Source organism: Cimex lectularius, unplaced genomic scaffold (genome assembly GCF_000648675.2).
Source record: "Cimex lectularius strain Harlan isolate CLEC.00 unplaced genomic scaffold, Clec_2.1 scaffold147, whole genome shotgun sequence".
In the NCBI taxonomy this organism is placed as follows: Eukaryota; Metazoa; Arthropoda; class Insecta; order Hemiptera; family Cimicidae; genus Cimex; species Cimex lectularius.
In genome coordinates, this window is record NW_019392851.1 from 264,032 (window position 1) to 286,479 (window position 22,448).

General features: G+C 35.5%; 1 protein-coding gene and 1 pseudogene across 1 annotated transcript; both read left to right on the top strand.

The window, feature by feature from the left end:
- The first annotated feature begins 14,270 nt into the window (after positions 1-14,270).
- LOC106669969 (5'-3' exoribonuclease 2-like) lies at positions 14,271-18,801 on the top strand. Its single transcript, XM_014399899.2, has 5 exons — positions 14,271-14,374; positions 17,119-17,249; positions 17,304-17,456; positions 17,517-17,579; positions 18,016-18,801. The coding sequence occupies exons 1-5, from the start codon at positions 14,363-14,365 to the stop codon at positions 18,761-18,763; spliced, it is 1,107 nt and encodes a 368-aa protein (XP_014255385.1). The 5' UTR covers positions 14,271-14,362; the 3' UTR covers positions 18,764-18,801.
- A 238-nt stretch (positions 18,802-19,039) lies between these two features.
- Positions 19,040-19,134, top strand: LOC112127577 (annotated as a pseudogene).
- Positions 19,135-22,448: the final 3,314 nt, after the last annotated feature.

Below are 22,448 nucleotides of genomic sequence, written 5' to 3' on the forward strand. Positions count from 1 at the left end.
GGCAAAACCTACTTTTTTCAGGTCTATCATGTTTATACCTGAAGTGTCCCAAAAATTAAAAAGGCTCTTCAAGCACAAAGTTGGAGATGTAGGAATTGCTTATAAGTATAAGAACAACCTAAATATATTACATGCAAATCTAAAAACAAAAGAACCAATCGGATCACTTTGCAATGTGGTCTATCAGGTGTCGTGTGGGGAATGCAATGTCAACTATGTAGGTCAAACAAAGCAAAAATTGTCTGCACGGTTGAACCAACACAGGTTTTGCGACAAAAAGAAGAAGATATCGGGACTTGCTACCCATGCGTTAAACAGTAATCACATTTTCAAGTTCGACTCCCCGAAAATCTTGTCCGGGGAGTCGAACTTGGAAAGGAGATTACTGACCGAAAAAGTATGTATCAGTGTCACCCCAAATACTTGTAATCTACAAACGATAGGTTGGACTCCATTTCGGTCTATGCAGGCCTCCTAAACGAGTACAAAAATTCAAAGCAAAGGAGGGAAATGAGAACGTCGCCGTAGTGGCGGAATCTGTTAACCAGGGGAGAGAAAACGAGTTTGTTGCCATCATTCTGTCGGGGATCGTTTCCCGTAGCCTTTGTTCCTCTCGTCGAAGAGGGTTTGTTGTTTTTTTATCTGTGATCTTAATGTAAAGTAATTTAAATGTAAGATAAGTTAATTGTATATATGTATGTATAAAAAACACACTGTGATCGCATGTACCTGAAAACAAAAAAAAAGATTTTTACTAGTTTTTTAGACTTTTATGAGGTAACCTTTTCTCGACCACGTTTTTAATTTTTATTGTACTTATAGTTGTAATTTTTAATTATTTATTTATTCAATTTAAATAATGGTTAGATGCTGAGCACCGAAAAAACGTAATGTACTTCTGTGCCCAAAACCCCATGTCTTTTTATTTCCCCATTAAGGTTTAAGTAAGATATTTCAATTTTTGTGCAATTTGTTTTTTCATGTTTTTAATTTTTTTTTTTGTATGATAATAAAACAGGCCCTGAAGATGACAGTACAAAAACTGTCGAAAGCTCGGCGAAAACCGAAAGGATGTTTTTCTCTGTGTTGACCTGTTCCGTAGATCCTCCGAAAAAACTTCATATTTAATTATTACTAAATTGATCTTTTTGCATTAAAATATTTTTTAATAAGGAAAAAGATGTTTTGTAGCTGTCCGTATAACCTGACCAGTTATAATTAAAAAACTGACAAATACTGTTGAACATTATGGTCGTTTTATAGGTTTAAGTGATTTATTTAATCTAAAATGTATTCTTATTACGTTACTTACTGGATATTACGTACAAGTTAGACACGCAGAAAGGACACGAATTGACAAAAACCACTACTGTCACTGTCATTTCAAATCGTCAAAATCAAAAATACACACCCTCACAAAAAGAAAAGAAGAGAAGATTGATGACGAAAAAATTATACACAAGGCAAGACCAACGGAGAGTGGCAAACCGAGGTCAACCTGCTCAATCCATCTTGGAATGAGATCAATTAAAAAAGAAAATACTATTTTATCACGCTTTATGTTTTATTCGCAATCGTTAATAGATTATTCTATCAATAAAAGGCTTTATTCTATTCAAAAATTAATAATTATTTAGTAAACAACTTATTATCGAGCAATTCGATTCATTTATTTTTTGCAGTCATCTTATTGTTTATTGTTCGTAATTTCAATGGGTTTTGAAAAACAGGATAAACGAATTCTTAACCCCTTCATTCTTAAGAAGTTTTTAAGGTTTAAGATTTATTATTTCCTCACTTTTTCAGTTTCATACCGACAAAAATGTACATAAAAATAGGTTTATGAAAAAGGTAGGTAATACAACAGTAAAAAATATCTATTACTTTTTAAGAATCCAATTAATTACAAATTAACTGAAAAATATTAAAAATTATATTACGCATAACGGTTTATCGATATTGGTCGAGGTCAAGATCAATCTTCAATAGCCACTTGAAAGGGTGGATTTTCGTAAAGAAGACCATCTATCCACGGGTTCTGGTCCGAGAGGAATATCAGCGTAAACCGCTTCCTGAAAGGCTAATTCCAATTAACATCAGACTCATTATTAAAAAAGTGATTATATTCATTAACGGTTGGCTTGCGCTTTTTCAACTTCAAGGTCCTAAAAGTAACTACTTGATACTATCATTATTGTCACTAATGATCAGCTGGGCAGAGTGTGTGTTAAAAACATGGATTTTATCATAATATTCGTTACATTTTTTTAAATAGAAGTTCGGCTGTTTTGTCCATTTCCTTATACTGTCATTAAAAAGGATCTTATGTAATTTTATAGAAAAAATAAGTGCAAACGTTTCAATTTGAACTATTTATAACATAGATTTTTTATTTTAAATAAATAATTTATTTGTATCCAATACATAGTAAAATACATATTACAAATATGTGCGTATGTATTTTTCCCGGTCATAAACAGTAGCCCAATGATGGTGCACGCGGAGGACAGGGGTTTTCTGGATATGATTGAGATGAGGCTTGGACAGTTGGATTAATGAATGAAATGAATCGAAAAGTTGATGTGAAATTTTAGGCACCGTATCAGTTCGTAGGCAAGAAACTTGTTAAGGTCTTGGTGGATTGGTGGCACTTTAGTGAAATAGTAAGGAGCATTGACAATTAGCCTTAGGACTTTTGATTGGAAATGCTAGATTTTCGATGGCTTGGCGGTACTCCGGTTCAATGATTTGGATAAAGTTATTTCAGTTTTGACAGCCAAAATCGATCTTAAAAATCTTGCCAAAATAATAGAAAAACTACTACTCCGACGATTACTGCCAATAATTGAAAATTCTAATATTATTCCAGATCATCAGTTTGGGTTCCGCACATTTCACTCGACAACTCAACAATTACATCGTGTTGTTGACAATATAGCCTCTTCCCTCGAACAAAAACAGCATTGCTTGGGCGTCTTTCTTGATTTAGAACAGGCCTTCGATCGAGTCTGGCACTCGGGCTTGATTTGGAAACTGAGGAACATCCTCCCTCATACGTACTATCTTATACTTAGATCTTATCTGACGGATCGATTTTGTCGAGTCCGTCAGGGAACTGAATTCTCACCTCATATACGCATAAGGGCGGGTGTTCCTCAGGGAAGCATACTTGGCCACTTTCTATTTTCCATATACACTGCAGATATTCCTACACACGTTAACATTTCGGCACACACATTCGCTGATGATGAAGCGATTCTTACACGCAATTCGGACCCCTCAATTAACACTCAACACTCACAACAACACCTGAATGAATTAACAATATGGTTCACAAAGTGGAGAATAAAGGTAAACCTAACAAAAAGCACACAGATCAATTTTACCTTACGTAAAAATGTCTGTCCTGCGGTGAGTATAAATGGAATTCCATTGCCGACCTACTGACCTTGTGCGTTATCTTGGACTTTTCATGGATAAACGACTGACTTAGAATCCCCATGCAAGACTGAAAAGACAGCAAACAAACCGACGTTATAAATTGTTAAAACAAACTACTCGACTCACGATGAAAATTAGACATTGAAAATAAACTTTTAATTTACAAGACAATGATTAGACCTCTCTGGGCGTACGGTTGTGAAGTGTGGGGTTCAACCAAGGATTCCAATTCCTAGCGTCTACAATCAATCCAATCTAAAATTCTTCGTCAAATTATAAATGCTCCTTTTTACGTTTCAAACTACACTACCCATAAAGACCTACACATCCCGTTTGTACATGAACTCATCAAAACCCGATATAAAAAGTTTCATCAATCACTGAACACACACAGTAATCTATTCGTACGAAATTTATCACTTCCAACCCTACCTGAAAATCCTCCAAGACGATTGAAGCGAAAGTGGCCCCGAGACCTTCTCATTGTTTGAAGACTGAACAAGATATCAGTGTGAAGGAGTGTTACCACTGGGCAACTTCTACAAGAGCCTCAAATGATAATTCAACATATACGAACATATTTACTTAATACATCACTTGTAGTAGTAAATACCAAATAAATGTAATAAAAAAAAATCTTCTTACTTGTCCTAATACTTTGTTAGGTGGTTTACTCTTAAATCGTGACTTGGGATTCCACATCAGTCTGCTAGATACATTCCTATTTACCCGACTTCAGTGAATGCTAGTGGCTATTTGTTATTAATGTACAAAGTTGGAATTTTCAATATAATCGTTTATTTTGCAACAGCCTCTGAAAAAAATTCAAGGTTTTCTTGGCTGTAGAATGTTCGTATTGATCTGATATCTGTGAATTCCATGCCGCACCGAATTCTGTAGCAGCTGCCAGGTAAAAAAGATTCCAGCTTGTAGCAATAAGGGGTGGGAAGAAAGAGTTCAATTTTATGAAGGATGCCTGGTTGCCAGACCATATCAAAAGCCTGGGTAAAATCCAGGAACGCACCCAACGATTAGAAGGTTAAAAGTTAAAAGGAGTTGGCATGATTACGACCTACGCACCTTGACCCGTACTGGCCTTTGCATCTTTATTATGATCTAGAACTCCTCATTACTAGCTCACAATTCTCTGTTAAGAATTACCGGATATCCTTCAGGCCCGAGCTTTTCCTCCCCCCTGCATGAGTCTTCGCACCAGCAGAGAACACGTTCCGATGTTTACTCTTCTTCCTTGCAATTTCTACACAGGCTTGTTTCTATCATCTAGATCAGGGGTGCTCAAACGGTCGATCGCGATCGACCAGTCGATCGCGAGTGCTTTTTGAGTAGATCTCGAGAAGAAAAAAATTTTTAATAAGTAGGTAGGTAACTAAACTACAAAAATGTATTACGTAATAAAATAACACTGCTTGCGGCAAAAGGTGGCTTTATCAAAGGCGTATCGAAGTCATGAGTCAGGACATCGCAGATAAACTAAAACATGATATCATGGAATGTACATACTTTTCTTTACAGTTCGACGAATCCACCGATATGACAGACACTGCCCAGCTGTGTATTTTTATTCGGATGGTATTCAATGACATGTTGGCTAAGGAAGAATTTTTGACAATCATTCCTCTGAAGGGGAAGACCCGTGGCGAAGATATATATGACGTTTTCTTCAATTTTGTAAAAAACTACGAGCTACCAATATATAAATTAGTGTGCATTACAACCGATGGAGCACCAGCAATGACTGGAAACAAAAACGGTTTTGTGGCATTGTGTCGAGCTAATGAAGAATTCCCTTCATTTTTTTCATTCCATTGCATTATACATCAACAAGTTTTGTGTTCAAAAGTTTTAAACACGGAGGAAATTATGGGCATTGCAACAAAAATTGTGAATTCCATCCGTGCACGTAGCTTGCAACGGCGGCTCTTTCAGTTGCAGTTGGAAGATAGGGAGTCAGCTGAACACACTGATTTAGTTCTTCACACGGACGTCAGGTGGTTGAGTCGCGGAAAATTCCTAGAAAGGTTTCAAGAATTATTGCCCGAAATAACAGCTTTTCTAGACGAAAGAGGTGATGACACTCAGATTTTGAAAAACGAAAAATGGCTGACTGATTTGGCATTTTTGACTGACATCACAATGCACTTAAACACCGTTAACTTGGAGCTTCAAGGTAAAGGAAAAACTATTATTGAGATGATTAGCGCAGTAAACGCATTCAAAAGTAAATTGCAACTTATGATAGATCAACTGAAAAGAAAGGATCTGAAACATTTTCCGTCTTTGAAAGCAAGGATTCCTCAGTTGAATTATGATACGTATGAGGCTGAATTATCAAATATTTTGGGACAATTCGAAATGCGTTTTTATGATTGCAGTAAATTGGAAAATATAGCATCATTTATGAGTTATCCTTTTTCATGTAAAAACATTGAGGAATTAGCTACTGAAATAGCAAGTCAGTTTAATATGAACTCATGTTCTGTTGAAAATGAGTTGGTGCAGATTATATCAGATATACATCTCAAAGCTACAGCATCTGATACAAATTTCTGGTGTTTTATATCTGAAGATAAATATCCGAATGTAAGGCAAATCGCCCTTCAACTGACGGCATTTTTTGGGTCAACTTACTTGTGCGAGTCTGCATTTTCTGAAATGAAGATAATTAAGTCAAAATATCGCAATCGACTAACTGACGATCATATGTCACCATGCTTGCGATTAGCACTCAGTGGTTACGTACCATCTTATGAAAAGTATGCTGAGGACATGCAGTGCCACGCTTCAACATCCAAAGCCACTCCTTAGTTAAGTTTAACACCATATGTAACTCTTTTGTTTTGTAACAACCAATAAACTCGCAATTTTGAATAACTATGAGTTTTTTCATTGATATTGTAGAGAAGAACCTAACTAAACCTAACCCAAACCTTGACTAAAATAATTACCTATATTGTGCAGAAAGCTAATATCTATATATGCTACGGTACACCTTACCTAGGTAAGTAGGGTGTATCGTGTATGTACGACAACCCTGCATCACACACACTTGCAGCCTCTCAGAGTCGATCGTAAGTAGTCTAAAAATATTGAGGTAGATCGCCAGCAGTTCAAGTTTGAGCACCCCCTGATCTAGATCATATCAACGTCTCGAGATTCTGATTTCCCAACAAAAATGATTATGGTCCTAGCATTTCCTAGATTTGGTGGTTCTGCCGTTAGTTTCTGCTATGTCCTAGATGAATTTTTTCACATGTCTCCGTTTTGGACTATAATATAATAAAACCAAGTACTTATTTTCCTTAATCCACTGCTTGATCCATGGTTTTAGCAGTTTGGCACGCAAAATCGTAGGAAACGAATAAGAGAATTTCATCTCACTTTCATTGGCTAATTATCGGCCTCTTTGTTTCCCTTCCGCCCATGTACTCCTATACTAAAACGAGGGTAATTTTGTTCGTAACTTTAAGGTCCAACAGGCTGACTCGAATAATACTCTTTGTTCTCTAGAGTAGAGGAATTTGTCATCCGCTTTGAAACCTTACTTGATTGTACAGTGATAGGGGAGAGAAACCAAATTGTTAAGAATGTATGTGAATCGAGGCTAAGTATTAAACGTATAGAAGGAGTCTTTAAAACATTTTGGACATCACACGAGAAGTTTGATGGGCCTGTAGGAGTAAATGAAGAAGGAGTTTTATGAGTTTTATGACTGACAGTAATAAAGGAATATTTTCATAACACAAAAACAGTGAGTTGTACACAGGATATCAGTATCGTGGTTAAAAATACTATGACCTTCTACAGAAAGTTTCGAAGTATAGTGAAGGAATTAGATCATGTCTGAGGTATTTTCTACTTGCCGATGTTGCTCTTAAACAAGTTTTGGGGATATTGACATATCAATCTTACCTACAATGAAACGTTTGGTTGTCCATTAAAATGAAAACGTCTTTGCTTCTTTATTGTACAATGAAATACACATTTTAACGAAATAAAACAATATATTGAAAACGAAATAATTATTTAACCTGCCCCAAAAAACACCGTATCGTTACCCACAGGGTTTAAATTTCTCGATGGCGTATAAAAGTGGCGCAAAAATAATGCTAACATATTACATAACAACAAGAAACATATAAAGCATAAATCGATCAAATTTCACAATAGAATATTATTTAATCACAAATAATAAAACGGAATAAACAATATTTATTTATTTTTTTATTATTTTATATAGTACGTTAAAGATAAAAATGTTTGGTCGTGTTTTGTTGGCTGACCTTGTCATTTACATGTTTTTCATTGTTCATTCCCGTGTAGAAATTGGTGATTAGTGACCGTTAATCGATGATTATTCAGAGATCGTGAGATGCGGTCTGGTGTGTCGTAGGTTTCAGAAAAACATTTTCTTTATCGTGCCAACGTTTCGATCTTTATTGAGATCATCTTCAGGGCTCAAAGTGTTTGTCTTCTGTGCAATTGTGCCATTCTTGCGTGTCGTGTCGAGAGGGCACGAAACGTTGGCACGACAAAGAAAATGTTTTTCTGAAACCTACGTCACACCAGACCGCATCTCACGATTTCTAAATAAATATCGATTAACGGTCACTAATCACCACACATTTCTACACGGGAATAAACAATGAAAAACATATAAATGACAATGTCAGCCAACAAAACACGACCAAACATTTTTATCTTTAACGTACTATAAAAAAGACTTTAATAAAAAATAATAAATTAACAACGACAGGACTCTTTTAGGTTTCGAGGATATATCAAAAGGATTTAACAACCTTTACAAGAGCATAAGCACATCAATGAAGATGTGGTGATTGAGGGACTTGGTGGACAGAGAATGGTCGGAAATGACAAATTGTCAATTTATTTTCCTTCAGACCACAGCGTAAAATCTCACAGCAGTAACTATATTCAAAGATTTGCACAAATGTGTGTAAAATTATCCAAAATATTAGGGATAAAAATATCGATAAAAATTGCCTAGGAAAAATTATGCATTGAAATTGAAATATAGGTACTTATGCACGCGTCAGTTACGCATAGAAATATAATTAATGTGCGTTGCCTAAAGAGAGCCTTTCCTGTTTTTCCTGGCACTAATAATCATGTAAAAACTTTCTATGCTTCATCTGCCTTTGTAGTATATTTTACTTCACTAGTTGAGGTAAAGGAAAATGAGGAAAGAATAAATCGTGTATAAATTTTCAACTTCACACCGATATTTATTATATTTTTAAACCTAGTGGCGTGAACAGCTTTAGTACGAGCCAGCCGGTTATTAAATCTTATCCTTTAATAGGTTGAAACGGGCTTTGCCGAGGGAGAAAATGCAAAACAGTGGCGTGCACCCCGAGTTTGACACGGTAGGACCAGCGGGACTCTTTTAAAACCCACAAAAAACGCCATCATAACGCGAACCACAATTTTGAGGACAAGACTCCGTTCGAATTATGACCCGTTACGATTCACAGTGAAATTTTTTCCCAGGGGGAAATCCATTTTAAAATTTTATTGTCAAAAGCCCAGCGAAGAGTCGACCATTATTTCAAACGGTTTGCCGACCGATTTCAATGACATGTATAATTTATTTTTCCATCCAATCCATTAAAAGTAAATAACCACTTTAAATAAACAAAAATAAAGAGAGTTTAGGGCTCAAAACTTATTGATATGCTGCATTAAGAACCTTAAACCGACGATGGTTATTTTCTTAATAGCATAAGAAAAAAAATGAAGACCGGTAGATAGACATATAGTTATATCACTGTAGAGGTATATCATTATTTGGAAATCATGAGATGCGGTCTGGTGTGACGGAAAACATTTTTTTCATCAAGCCAACGTTTCGATCTTTATCGAGATCATCTTCAGGGCTCAAAGTGTTGGTTTTCTGTGTAGATGTGGCATTACGTAGAGGTATATATTGTAGTATATAGATAAATATATAAGTTGGTAGATAAATATATAAAAATCGGTAAATAGACAAATGTATAGATAGATCGATAAAGAGAGAGAGAGAGAGAGAGAGAGAGAGAGAGGACCAGAAAGAAAAACGTGAAGAGAGGTAGATTGATTTATATATAAGTAACTTGAAAGGTAAGATATATATTTATGTAGAGCGTTAAATAGATAAGTTGATAGACAAAAATAAAGGGAGAAAGAGATAAGAAGAAAGAATAGTGAAGACAGATAGTTAAGCAAAATACAGTTATATAAAGAGGTAGATATTTGTTAGATAAATAGAGAAAATATATATAAATAGAATGAATGAATATCGTTTTATTTAAAAATCTTGCACAGGAAAGAGAGAGAGAGAGAGAGAGATTTATCATTCCCCAAAACCTTATAGTAATGTGTTGATGTCGTCAGGAGCAGTCAAGAATGAGGTAGTTTAGAAAAACAACTTTTTCATTTTTTTGCTGACGTTTCGACCTTTATTCGGGTCGTCTTCAGGTACTGAGTAAATTACATAACATATGTTGATTGTAACAAATACAATTTAAAATGTAAATATACATTAATATTAAATACAACAAATCACGAAACAACAGGTCACTAAGAAACACACATTATAGTAATGTTTCTAAATCACTTCTTATATAGATAATACTAGAAAAATAATTAAAGTCTTCTATGTGCCGTGGCCAATTGATCAAGCTTAAATTAAAAATGTAATATTGTTCGTAAGTCATACACTTGAAATAAAAAATATTCAGAAAATTGCATAGCAGGTTTAACTAAAAAGATCTCGATATATTTGTTACTCGTTTTCTTTTTTTTAAGTATTTTCATACTTTCAGTTCTTACAAACGTAAAATGTACAAGCCGGGTTTGATGTGTTGTCCTAATAGATAACTGTTAACAATCTGTTAATAATCAAATTAATAAATAACTTTCTGCTTAATGTGTGTTGATTAGTGACCGTTAGACGATGATTATTCAGAAATCTTCAGATATGGTCTGGTGTAATGTAGGTTTCAGAAAAACATTTTCTTTGTCGTGCCAACGTTTCGATCTTTATTGAGATCTTCTTCAGGGCCTTAAATTTAACAAATACATGTAGGACATTTCTGCTTAATTGTGACCAATTGATCGAGGTTAAAACCACGTTTTACTCAATTGGAATAAATGCATTGAAAAAGTGTTAAAATGGACAATATCCTCAAGTCTAATACAACTTGAGGTGTGACCAAGAAAGATGTGCCAGACAGAATTGGTCTGTACAAATGAATTTCTTTGAAAAATTTATTTTTCATAATTTTCTTTTTTGCTTGACAACCAAAATATTAATTTAGTTTCGTTCGTCTGTTTCGTTTAATTTCCAATCTAATATAATTTCTATTATTTATGTTTATAAAAAATATATTTCATTTAAACAACATGAAGGTTTTCTGCATAGCTATGAAAGAAAAGATGATCATGCCAAATATATCTAATTTAAATTTAAAACAAAAAATTACACCCTACGTATGCTAGGCTTAAAAAATAACACTATAAAAAGTAGAAGTATAAATTTACATTTGGAGAAAACGTTGAACGTGCATCAAGTAAATAGAAAGTATACAAGCAATGGGAACAGGCCAGAGAATAAATAAAAATAATATTTTACTTAAATTATTAAAGCATTGGTAAATACAAGCTATAATACTTAAACAATAATAAAACTGGTATTATTTTTTGTTTCTTATAACCACTTTTTTTTCAAAGAATTCTAGATCATGGTCAATAATTGACCTTTTATAAAGTGTAGCTTTTACTTCTACTATTTACATAAATAGTTTCGTCTGTATAAGTTTACATCCAATATGTAGATTTGTTCAGTGTACACCACGAACAAATAAATTTGTCAACACATTAAAAAATAGACATGAAAATTTGTTTGACGGAGTGAGAATATAAAAATAATTTCAATTATTTGAAAAGTTGATGGTTTAATGGTTCTACTCACAAACTTGTTTTACAATTGTCCGATTCTTGACATTTAAATGATCAAATTATCTACAAGAATTTTAATATTATATTTCCATGTAGTAAATGTACTAATTTATTGACAGAAAACTATTTCACAGTAAAATTGTATTCAGCACATATGTTAAATGTATACATATATATATTTACTTGATTAAGAGTGTATAGTTTTGTATAATTACAAATTAAAATTTATATGTAAGGCGTACGTATGGCGTCCGAGTCTTATTTTACACGTGAGTGGCCGAGGTGCGAATCAGGGTATAGACATAGAATTTTATATTAATTTAGAAAAATATTATAAAGTTATGACCTGTTATGTGGCACCAAAAGGAACAGTTGGACATAAAGCCTCTCTGTATGACATGAATTACTTTATTTTATCCGTGTTATACTTATACTTAACACAACTTATTTTATAGTAAAGATTTTAGTTGCTCGGTGATATTATACAACTCATTGTGACAACATATTCACTTCTCGTTCATCAGAATGAAAACACTAGTTTTAGATGCATGTTCGAATATCTGAAATACTGAGTAAGATTTTTTTATTGTAATTTACAGTTAATGTAAAATAACTCCCGAATGTGTTAAAGGAAAAAAGCCTTTTGTATGAGCAATTTGGTTTTATGTTTGAAACCGCATAAAGAAACTATCATGATGAAGGTTACTCTATTAGAAATATGTGTTTTCAATTTGAACAAAAGGTAAGTAAAATATAACTGAATATATAAGTTGTAGTTCAGAACTCCACCAGGTGGTTCTGGTATGCAAGACAAAATTAGAAAACTTAACTATGCAAAAGTCACCCTTCACTGTATTCGAGGACACGTCGGAATTGAAGGAAATGAATTTTTAAGAAAGACGCTGACACACTTCTGTCCGGACACCTTCTGTGGAAGAGTACAGCGCTGCAGACAATTTTAGACTGAAGGTAAAGGGAAAGATTCTAAACAATGAATTGTCAATAACTACAGACAATCGAAGAACTTCATCTTTGGATAGAAAGAAATTTCAAAATCCAATTGATGAAATGAGAAGAAAAACCCAAAATACAAATACCTTATGGAATATCGAGTCTTTTGGGGCAGTCGGAATGAAGTCTGTAGTGAACGTAACTCAGTAGCGCGATTGGTAGAGCTTCGTCACCAATTATCCCGAGATATGCTAAGTACTGTCAAGCAGTGTGAACTAAGTTTGATGTGTAAATATAATTTATTTGCTTGAATGGAGATGCTTTGTCTCCAATTTCCCCCGGTAATATCGGGTACTCTGAAGAAGTGTCACTGCTTAACATTTTTGTACTTGATAGAAATCACTAAAAAACATTGCCGTATTTTTTATGTAAGGCATGTAAGAACAGACAAACTAAAATTAAGCAGAAATTAACAATCTACAAGTTCATCAAAAATATTTTAAATACCTTGTTGATTTTAATAAAAACGAACAAAATATTTAAAATATTCTATTGAATAACCTGTAAGTTGATTATTTTCTATTTTTATTCAGATATTTTTTTAGAAAAAACATTTATTCTTCCATACGTTTCACTTTGAATCACACGCTTAATAAATTTTTCATCGTCGCTCTTTAACATTTTTGTCTTTGAGAAAAATATAATGACAAAAATAATTTAAAAACATTGCATTATTTTCTATCTAAGACATATATTTTTAATTTTAAAAAATCAACAATGTATTTAAAATATTTTTGATGAACTTGTAGATTGTTAATTTCTGCTTAATTTTAGTTTGTCTGTTCTTGTTGGTTTTGTGTGTCAAGACAATCATTTTTGGAACCGTATATAATTCTTGGTACCTTTAGGTATTAGAGTGAATGTATTTATTAGCGCGAATGGAAGGGCTTATCCCCAATTATCTCGTGGAATGTCGAGTACTCTGGGGCTGGGTGAATGCCGATGATGTATACCCGCCTTAAAACTATCCACGATCTAAAAGGTTTTTGAAAAAATTGGCGTTAAACAGCATTGGTGTAGATTCTGTACAAAAGTAGAAGAAATCCGGACACATACTAGAACTAGAGTAAAATAATAAATATAAACTACCGCTAATTCTAATACGCACCATTCAAAATACTTCATAGCAAAAAAACTGAACCAATGGACACAAATAATACATCGGAACAAACGAGAAAAAAACTCTTAATCTGACAAAGCTGTCGACAGATTAAGATAACACGGTGAAAATAAATATACGCACAAACCTACGACAGAAAATGAAACAATTCTGAGATAGATTGGCCCAATGAGACTTAGCCGGAATACACTCCCCCGTGTTTGGGCCCATAATTACAAAAAATTGCAACTTCTGATATTAGTGAAAGTTAAATATGATAAATTAGCATTCATCGGTGTGGTGTAAGCACTCTCCTGTTATGATCTTTCATGAAAGTCGAAATATAAAGCCACTTTACTTACAGAAAATTTAAATTTATATTATATAGTCTATTATAAATGTCATGTAGAATGATAAAATTAAAAAAAAACAGTACATGGTATAGCATGAATATTGTTATTCCAACTTTATGCTATTTTCTGGGGGGTGTAATGACTTTTAGAGGGTGTGGGTTACACGTAGGTCCTTTCATAGTCGATTTTATGCTATTTGCAAGAACAACCCTTCTATCCTTTTAGATATAAAGCTGTTAAGCCGAGCGTGGTTAGTGGAAAATCTCATCCCCTAATGTCGTTTCGATTTGACCGGCCGTCTTCTCGGCCATTACCTCACTGTAACGGGGCTTGGATTCGCACTTACTTGTAATTTGCTCTGGTATGCCGGGGTCACTCTCTAGGAGTAGGAAGTGCACCTATTTCAAGTGGGGGGTCGCCCAGATATAAAAACCGCCTGTCATACTCAACTGCATCAGATCGGACTTCGGAGTTTACGAGAATGAAGCCTTTGGTGAGTATATCCCATCAAGGAAGGCAGTCATCATGATGGGAATACGGATAATTTAATCATTTTCGATTTTTTTGACCGGATATCTCTATCAAAAATTCAGCATATTCATCTGATATTGCTGATAACATCACACACCTCACTGCCAAATTGTTACCAATAATTGAATTTTAATAAGCTTTATCATACTAATTACAATTGATCACTACACTTTTTTTTTCTTGAAAACACAAACCATTAAATTTAATAGTTTTGTTGATCATGATTATTAATAATCCATCATAAGTCTGGATACTTTAAGACAAATATCAAAATATATTATATTGTCTTAATAAATTTTCTGAAAACTCTACTAACAAATTGATCAATACACAACATAATATATTAAATTGTTAATCAATCACGTGCAGCTATAACATACATAACATAAATGTTAACTGTTTATCGAGCATGATCGTTGATGTTAAATTTAGTCTGATTTTAATCAAAAATATTATGATATGAAGAATAATTGAAATGTTTATACTTTGCTATGTTAAAATTTTAACTGATACCCTTTCAATAATTCAATTAACCAATGACAATATTTCTTTAACTGTAATCAATTGTTTTGGGCTTAATTGCAATTTTATAGCCTAACACACTAATCAATTATAATAACGTAAAATATATTACAGCTAGGTAGCTTTTATGAATTTTTGGGCTCTAACAATTAAAAAGTTTTTTAAGCACAATTCAATATTATTAATCGCACATTAGCCTTGTTGTTTTTGCCACTTTAACCTAACAATTTTGCACATTCTAATATTTTTACATTTTTTACAAAAATGTTAATTAAATTTTAACTATTTCGAAAGAATTCAATAGTTAATAAATAACTGCTTTAACATTTTTTATGGCTGTTTCTTCACATTATGTTTCTAACAAAATTACACATTAATGTACTAACACCAAATAATAAGTTAAGATATTTAGTTTGTATTATTATTACAGGTCAAATGTTTTATAGATTTTATGGCACTATAATAATTAATTATTAATATAATCATCTCCAGTAAAAATTTAGTTATGCACGAATACCTAAAATTCACCATTATACGTAGCATGTTTCACTTCTTTTTGTTTTTGCCACTTTACTCTAAATCACTTTAATTTTTCACTTTCCACATTGCATTTGAATTAAAATTTAAATTTTCTGAAACACTTTATACAATAGTTAATAATTAACTTACGTTAACATTTTTATAGTTGTTTCTACTGTTTATGTTTACAACAAATTTATAGATTATTGTAATAATATCATGTAATGAGGTAAGTTATTTACTTTGAATTGTTATTTCAGCTCGATTGTTCCGTAGCTTTTATGGATCTTCGCACTTTAATTATTTATTATTCATCTAATTACAGTAAAAATTGAGTTAAGCACGAATCCCTAAAATTCGCTATTATATTTAGCACGTTTTACTTCTTTTTGCCACTCTAATCTAACAATTGTTCACTATCCACGTTGCATTTGAATTAAAGTTTAACTTTTCTGAAACGCTTAATTAAATAGTTAATAATAGACTGCTTTAACATTTTGTAGCAATTTTTTTTTCTATTTGTATTTATCACGAACTTATAGATTAATGTACTAATAACTTGCAATAATTAAAGATATTTAGTTTGAATTATTATTACAACATTGGTTCCCTATAGCTTTTATAAATAAATCCTGGCACTGTAATATTTAATTATTAACCGATAATCACCTCAAGTAAAATTTAGTTGAACACGAATGCTTAAAATTCTTGAAATTCATTATTGCATGTAGCACAGTTTACACCTTTTTGTTTTTGCCATTTTAATTTAACAATTTTGCACAACAATTTAACTATTTTAACTGTTTAACTATTAATTTAACAATTTTAATTGCATTTGAATTAAATGTTAACAATTATGAAATACTTCAATAAATAGTAATTAACTGCTTTAGCATTTATAGCTGTTTTTTATGTGCATGTCTATCACATAGCTCGATATAATGTTGTGGTGCGTGTAGTGACAAGACATTTAGTTTGAATTATTATTGCAGCATGTTGCTGTGTAGCTTTTATGAACCTTGGCATGTGACAATTAAAAATTTGCCTAATATTCTTGAATTTGAATCTAGTTAAGCAAGAATACTTTAAATTTCACTATACTATATCGCACTTTTTATTTCTTTGTATATTTGTATATTTTAAAATACGTTGTACAGTCAATATCATCCCTTTTACAATGCTTCATAAAATATGGTTTTATGTATGAATATTAAGCAATTTTATTATTACAATATTTATATATAACATTTTATCAAGTTTTATTGAAGCCTGCTTTTGCTAAAACGCTGGTGCACTTCAGCATCATTAATTACCCCTTTCCTAATGGTTGCTTTCTTTTTGAACAGCTCAATTAATATTCATCGTAAATCACTAACGATTATTACCACAGGGTCATTAATAATATATTAAAATGTAAATACTTAGAAAAGCGCGAAAGAAGCAAAAAGATCAATGATGACAAGAAGCAAAAATTATTGGTTGAAGTTGTTTCAAAGAAAAGACACCAGCGATTATTTCATTTGGATTATAATACAATAAAACATTAAACTCGTAAAACATGCCCTGTACCGGTAATTTAAAAAAATTCAGTCTTGAATCCAAACAGAATTTATTATTTATGAAAAAATTAAAATTATTGCTTACTCAATTTGTCTTACTTCAAAGGTTGTGGTACTTTTGGGATTCGTTGCGTACGCCGCGGCCGGCTCATGGGGTCATCACGGACCTGTCGACACACCGGAAGTAGCAGCGGCTAAAGCCGCCCACTTCGCCGCAGTCGCTAAGGCTTCAGGACAGTAAGTCCATCATTTGCTTTAGTAAAAAAAAGGGCTAAATTAAATTTTTATTAGCGGTGGAGCTTGGAATGGTGCTGGCGCTTGGAACGGAGGATACGCCGGCTACAACGGCGGTTACCACGGAGGATACAACGGCGCCTACAACGGTGGCCACGATGACGGACAATGGCATGATGACACTCACCTCTACGACTACGCCCACGGACAGTAAGTCCTAAAATTGAGAATCTCTGAGAACAAAAGTATATGTATTTAATTTTTTTTCAGCGGCTGGAACAGCGGAGACGATGGCCAATGGCGCGATGACACCCACCAGTGGAATAACGGAGGGTAAGACTAAATTAGAGGACTTAATGAAATTTTAAAACTAATCCCTGCAATTACACTTCACCGGTACTGAAATTATTTCCTGATTGTTAATTACTATTTTGTGTCGTGCGTTCTTGAATAACCCTCGACCGTCGTCGGCATTACAACGCCTATGTTTAAGCCTGTCACCAATTTTTCCAAGCTCCGACCTTCCTAATTTACATTATCCGATAGTAGTATAATCATGTACAAAGTGAATGTTTTAATTACCGGACCAAGGTAAAACCAAGAAACGCGCTATAGGCAACATTCCGAAGAAAGCTGTTATTAGTTACAAAATGTGTTATTTGATTTAGTCAGTGTTTTACTGCCGTATTTTCAAATAGTAAAGTTTGATTGTCTATATTCATCACTGTCTTTGATTACTTGAACACTTACTAAATCTAATTACTTACAGCTGGAACCAATGGAACGGAAACCGTGGAGAAGACGGAGATGATGGACAATGGCACGATGACACCCACCTCTACGCTGACCATGGACAATACAACGGAGGAGCTTGGGCCGGTCACGGAGGCGCTTGGGCCGGTCACGGAGGCGCTTGGGCCGGCCACGGAGGCGCTTGGGCCGGTTACGGCGCTGGCTACGGAAACGGTTATGGAGGTGCCTGGGCCGGGCACGGTGGACACCTTGTCAACGGAGAGACACCCGAAGTAGCTGCCGCCAGGGCTGCCCATCTCGCCGCCCACGCCGCCGCTGCTCATCGTCACAGGAGATCTCTCGTCGCCGTCAACCCTCACTCCCTCCCGGTCCCCGCTGACACTCTCCACGTCGCCCTCGCCAAGCAGGCCCAGCTCGTCCAACAGCACACCGAAGGAACCAGGAACGTCCTCGGAGGCGGTGTCCCACTCCACCTCCCCGCTGACACCCCCGAAGTCGCCCTCGGCAAACAGGCTCACGCCGTCGCTCACGCCAGGCAAAACGCTTTGACCCACTCTCACGCTTACGCTAACGGACTCCACGGAGTTGCCGCCGTCGCTCCCGTCGCCGCCGTCTCTCACGTTGCTGCTGTAGCTCCCGTTGTAAGCGTTGCTTCCGTAGCCCCCGTCGCTGCAGTCCACTCTGTACCTGCCGTTGTTTCCACCCACACCTCCGTCTTGCACTCTGCACCTTTGGTCGCTTACGGACACCACGGCCACTGGTAAACTAACCACCGATCTACTATTAAATGCAAAAATGAAAGTTACCATGACTGCAATAAAGAGACAAGACATCTTTAAAAATTAAAAATTTTCTATTCATTTCATCTGTTTCACCCATTGCCTTCTAATTAACTTTAAAAAAATACTCGAACAATATGGCCTGCACTTTTAAAAAGTTGCAACAATTACAATACAATCTCATATTACTCGTTTTAAATTAATGAGATTTCAAATTAGGAAACCGAGAAATACTAAAGAATAAAGAATAACTAATTTACTGTACTCGCTTCGGCGGTACATATACTAAAATTGGAACGATACTGAGAAGATTAGCATGGTCCCTGCGCAAGGATCGTGAAGCGTTCCACATTTTTACGGATGTATGGCCTATTCCTCTGCCCGAAAAACGTGTCGGAGAAAACTCGATAGGCTCTACTACCAGGGTCTCAGAGCGATCTCGGGAAGGTTCAGGTCCAGCCCCTTGGCCAGTCTGTGCTGTGAGCTCGGGGTATTGCTTCCCGAACTACGGAGAGAGCAGCTCACACTCAATTACGCGGCCGGGTATCTGCCAAGCTGTGGCATCCTCAAGTAAGGACGATTCTTGAGTCCCCGTACAGAGCTGTCTATGACATCCTTCGCTCGCGGACGTGACCCCTCGGGATTCGCTTCGGCGAGGCCTTAGGGAGGGCTGGACTGGTTCTGGGGACTGTGCTGGGCGACCGGCCGACACCTCCCTGGACCCTTCCTGCCGTCCTCGTCCGCGACGACCTGGCGAGCTTGCCCAAGTCGTGTACACCGCCACACCTCTATAAGACTAAGTTCCTTGAACTTAGGAACAAGTACGCCGGTTTTGGTCTTGTCTTTACAGACGGGTCCAAGACTGGCGATGGTGTGGCCTGTGCCGTGTATAGCAAAGGAGGTATATCCTTCTGGTCGCTGTCCCCCCATTTCAGCGTATACACGGCAGAACTGTATGCGATCTGGCACGCTCTCGAGGCGGTGCGGACCGAAGAAGGAGTATGCACCGACTCTCTGAGCGTCGTTTGGGCCCTCCGAGACAGGTTCTCTGTGGACCCTCTCGTCGTGCTGTTGATGGAAAAATTCGCCGAGTTGAAGCGCTTCGGAAAAACGGTGGTTGTTGTCTGGATCCCCGGACAGGTCGGGCTGGAGGGTAATGAACGTGCGGACAAGGCGACAAAGGTCGGGACGTTCTACCCTCAAGACCGGACCGTTGCGACCAGGCCCACTGACGCCAAGCTAGAAGTTAAGAACATGATAAAAGAAAGATGGCAGCGTCAGTAGGTCGGGTCGTCTGAGAGGCTTTTGCGCGTCAAGAGCACGATTCGTAGGTGGCCCCCCGAGAACCTGAGCCGGAAACAAGGAAACGTCCTTACGTGATTCAGAATAGGCCATACACGGTTGACACACGGGCACAGCTCTTGGGCCAAAGCCCGCGCAGGTGCACCTTATGCAGAGAAAGGTTGCTCGATGAGTCCCACATACTGGAAACATGCCATGCCTTGGCTCCCTACAGGGATCTTAAGATGGCACTCGAGCACTGCAGCGAGTTTCGGGGTTCCCTGTTCCGCCTTTTAGGGGAAATTGGGGCTTTTTATTGTATATAATATGTCTTATATGTTGTGTGTCTACATGTTTTGTCTGAGGGCATGTATTTATTAGCGTGAATGTCGAGGGGTGAGGGTGAAATATAACATCATCATCACCCCTCGAACGTTGAGAACGTATGAATATGTGTTCGGGGCCGATGGTGGAATATTTATAAAAGTACTCCATCGACCCCAATCTAGATTAGTTTGAATATAGGCCCTCCATCGACCAAACGGAATGAGTGTATTGTATGGAGGTATTTATGTGTATGAATGTATTTATTTGTATGAATGTAGTGTTTGAAAGTGTAATTAGAATATTGACTTAGTTGGGGGCTGAAATGACCTAGATGTCGGAAGCCCCAGTCAAAAAAAAAACTAATTTACTCAAAAAGTGGAAAAATAACAAATCTGTTTCTAAGACCCTGAGTAGTCTGACCTATAAAACCGACTCCCGAGGCGATTCTATGTACCATTTAATTTTCTTATGCGCTTTGCATATCTAATTTTCATCAGACTAATTTATTCCAGACAATTCAAACTGGTAAACGTATTACTAGAATAATAGCGAAATCGCTTATCTTGTTTGTAAATGATTTATAGTTCGTAATGTTAACTCGTCTTTGATATAAATGATCGTTACCGTTTTGAAACGTATATTATAAATTACAAAATCGATACTTGTTTCAGAGTAATCGATACTAATTTGGCATTTTAATTATTCTGTTAGATTTCAAACTTAAAATTCTTAGGTCAGACGTAAAGGCGATTGTGATGTGATTATCACTTCTAAAAGCTCTTCATTACGGATATTTATAGCGAACGGAAAATGTAAATATTTGGGCTGGATTAGGCGGAGGCATTTTTTTCTACATTTCCTGTTGTTTCACTTAAAGATTCATAACTCCAGTGAGTTTTGTCGAAATTCAACGTTACGATAATAGTGTCACGAGCGGGATTCGAACCCACGACCTTCGGCTAAATACGCCGCTGCTCTACCACTTGAGCTATCGTGGCTTCGATCCTCTCGGACTCCAACTCTCCATCTCAACCTACAACCTTTCGAATTTTCCCTCCTTTTTGCCATTTTTCAAATGTGTATTCAGGATTAGATTCACGGCGACATATGAAGTGGCCACGGGGAGTTATTAGTGAAGCTATACTTCGTTTTACTTATTAAATCCATTATATTTAATGGTCTATTGACCAAATTACTTCTTTCAATTAATTTTTTTATGTAAGGTTTTGGTTGAGATGTGAAAAGTTAGTGCCACGATCGGGATTCGAACCCATGAACTTCGGCTAACTACGCCGCTGTTTTACCACTTGAGCTATCGTGACTTCCCCGTCGGTTCGAATCCCGGTCGTGACACTAACTTTTTCATTTCGACCAAAATCTTACATAAAAATATTAATAGAGAAAGAAGTAATTTCGTCAATAGACCACTAAATATTGGGTTGTCCGGAAAATAATGCAGGATTTTGGTATTAAACAAAAAAAAAGAAACTAGTTACTTTAAAGCAATGTTCTTTAATCAAAATAATTTCCCATACNTAATCCTGTAAACGTAAACAGAATATTTTATATAGATTTTTTTTAATGAAAACTTAAAATCCTGCATTATTTTCCGGACAACCCAATATAATGGGGTTATGATAATAATTAATTGAAATAATTAATATGGTCAATTAGACATTAAGCATAAACGGGTTATGATAATAGTTGGATAGAGAGATTTAATCTTTTAAGGTAAGTCAATAAAGTTTATTTTTTATAACATTTGAAGTGTGAGAGAAACACTTCAATTTTATTTTAATTCTCTAGTTTTCATTTACGTACTGGTACGTGTTTATTCTTACTGTACTTGTAATTTATAAGGTTCTAATGATCTGTAAAGTTTCCTGTGGTGTCATTTTAAAATTAACACAATTTTTGTGTTTTTCGGAAAAAAGTTGAAGAGGAAAGCATATTTGAAAAAAAATATTCGGTTATTTTATGATGCAAAAAGCGAATATGAACTTTATTTCTTGCCAAAAAAAATTAAACCTGCTTTGCTTCGTTGTTCAGTCACAATTTATGT

Coding starts and splice junctions, on each gene's coding strand:
- LOC106669969 (XM_014399899.2), top strand. Junction 17,250..17,303: donor GTCGCTAAGGCTTCAGGACA/GTAAGTCCATCA, acceptor AATTTTTATTAG/CGGTGGAGCTTGGAATGGTG. Junction 17,580..18,015: donor CACCAGTGGAATAACGGAGG/GTAAGACTAAAT, acceptor AATTACTTACAG/CTGGAACCAATGGAACGGAA.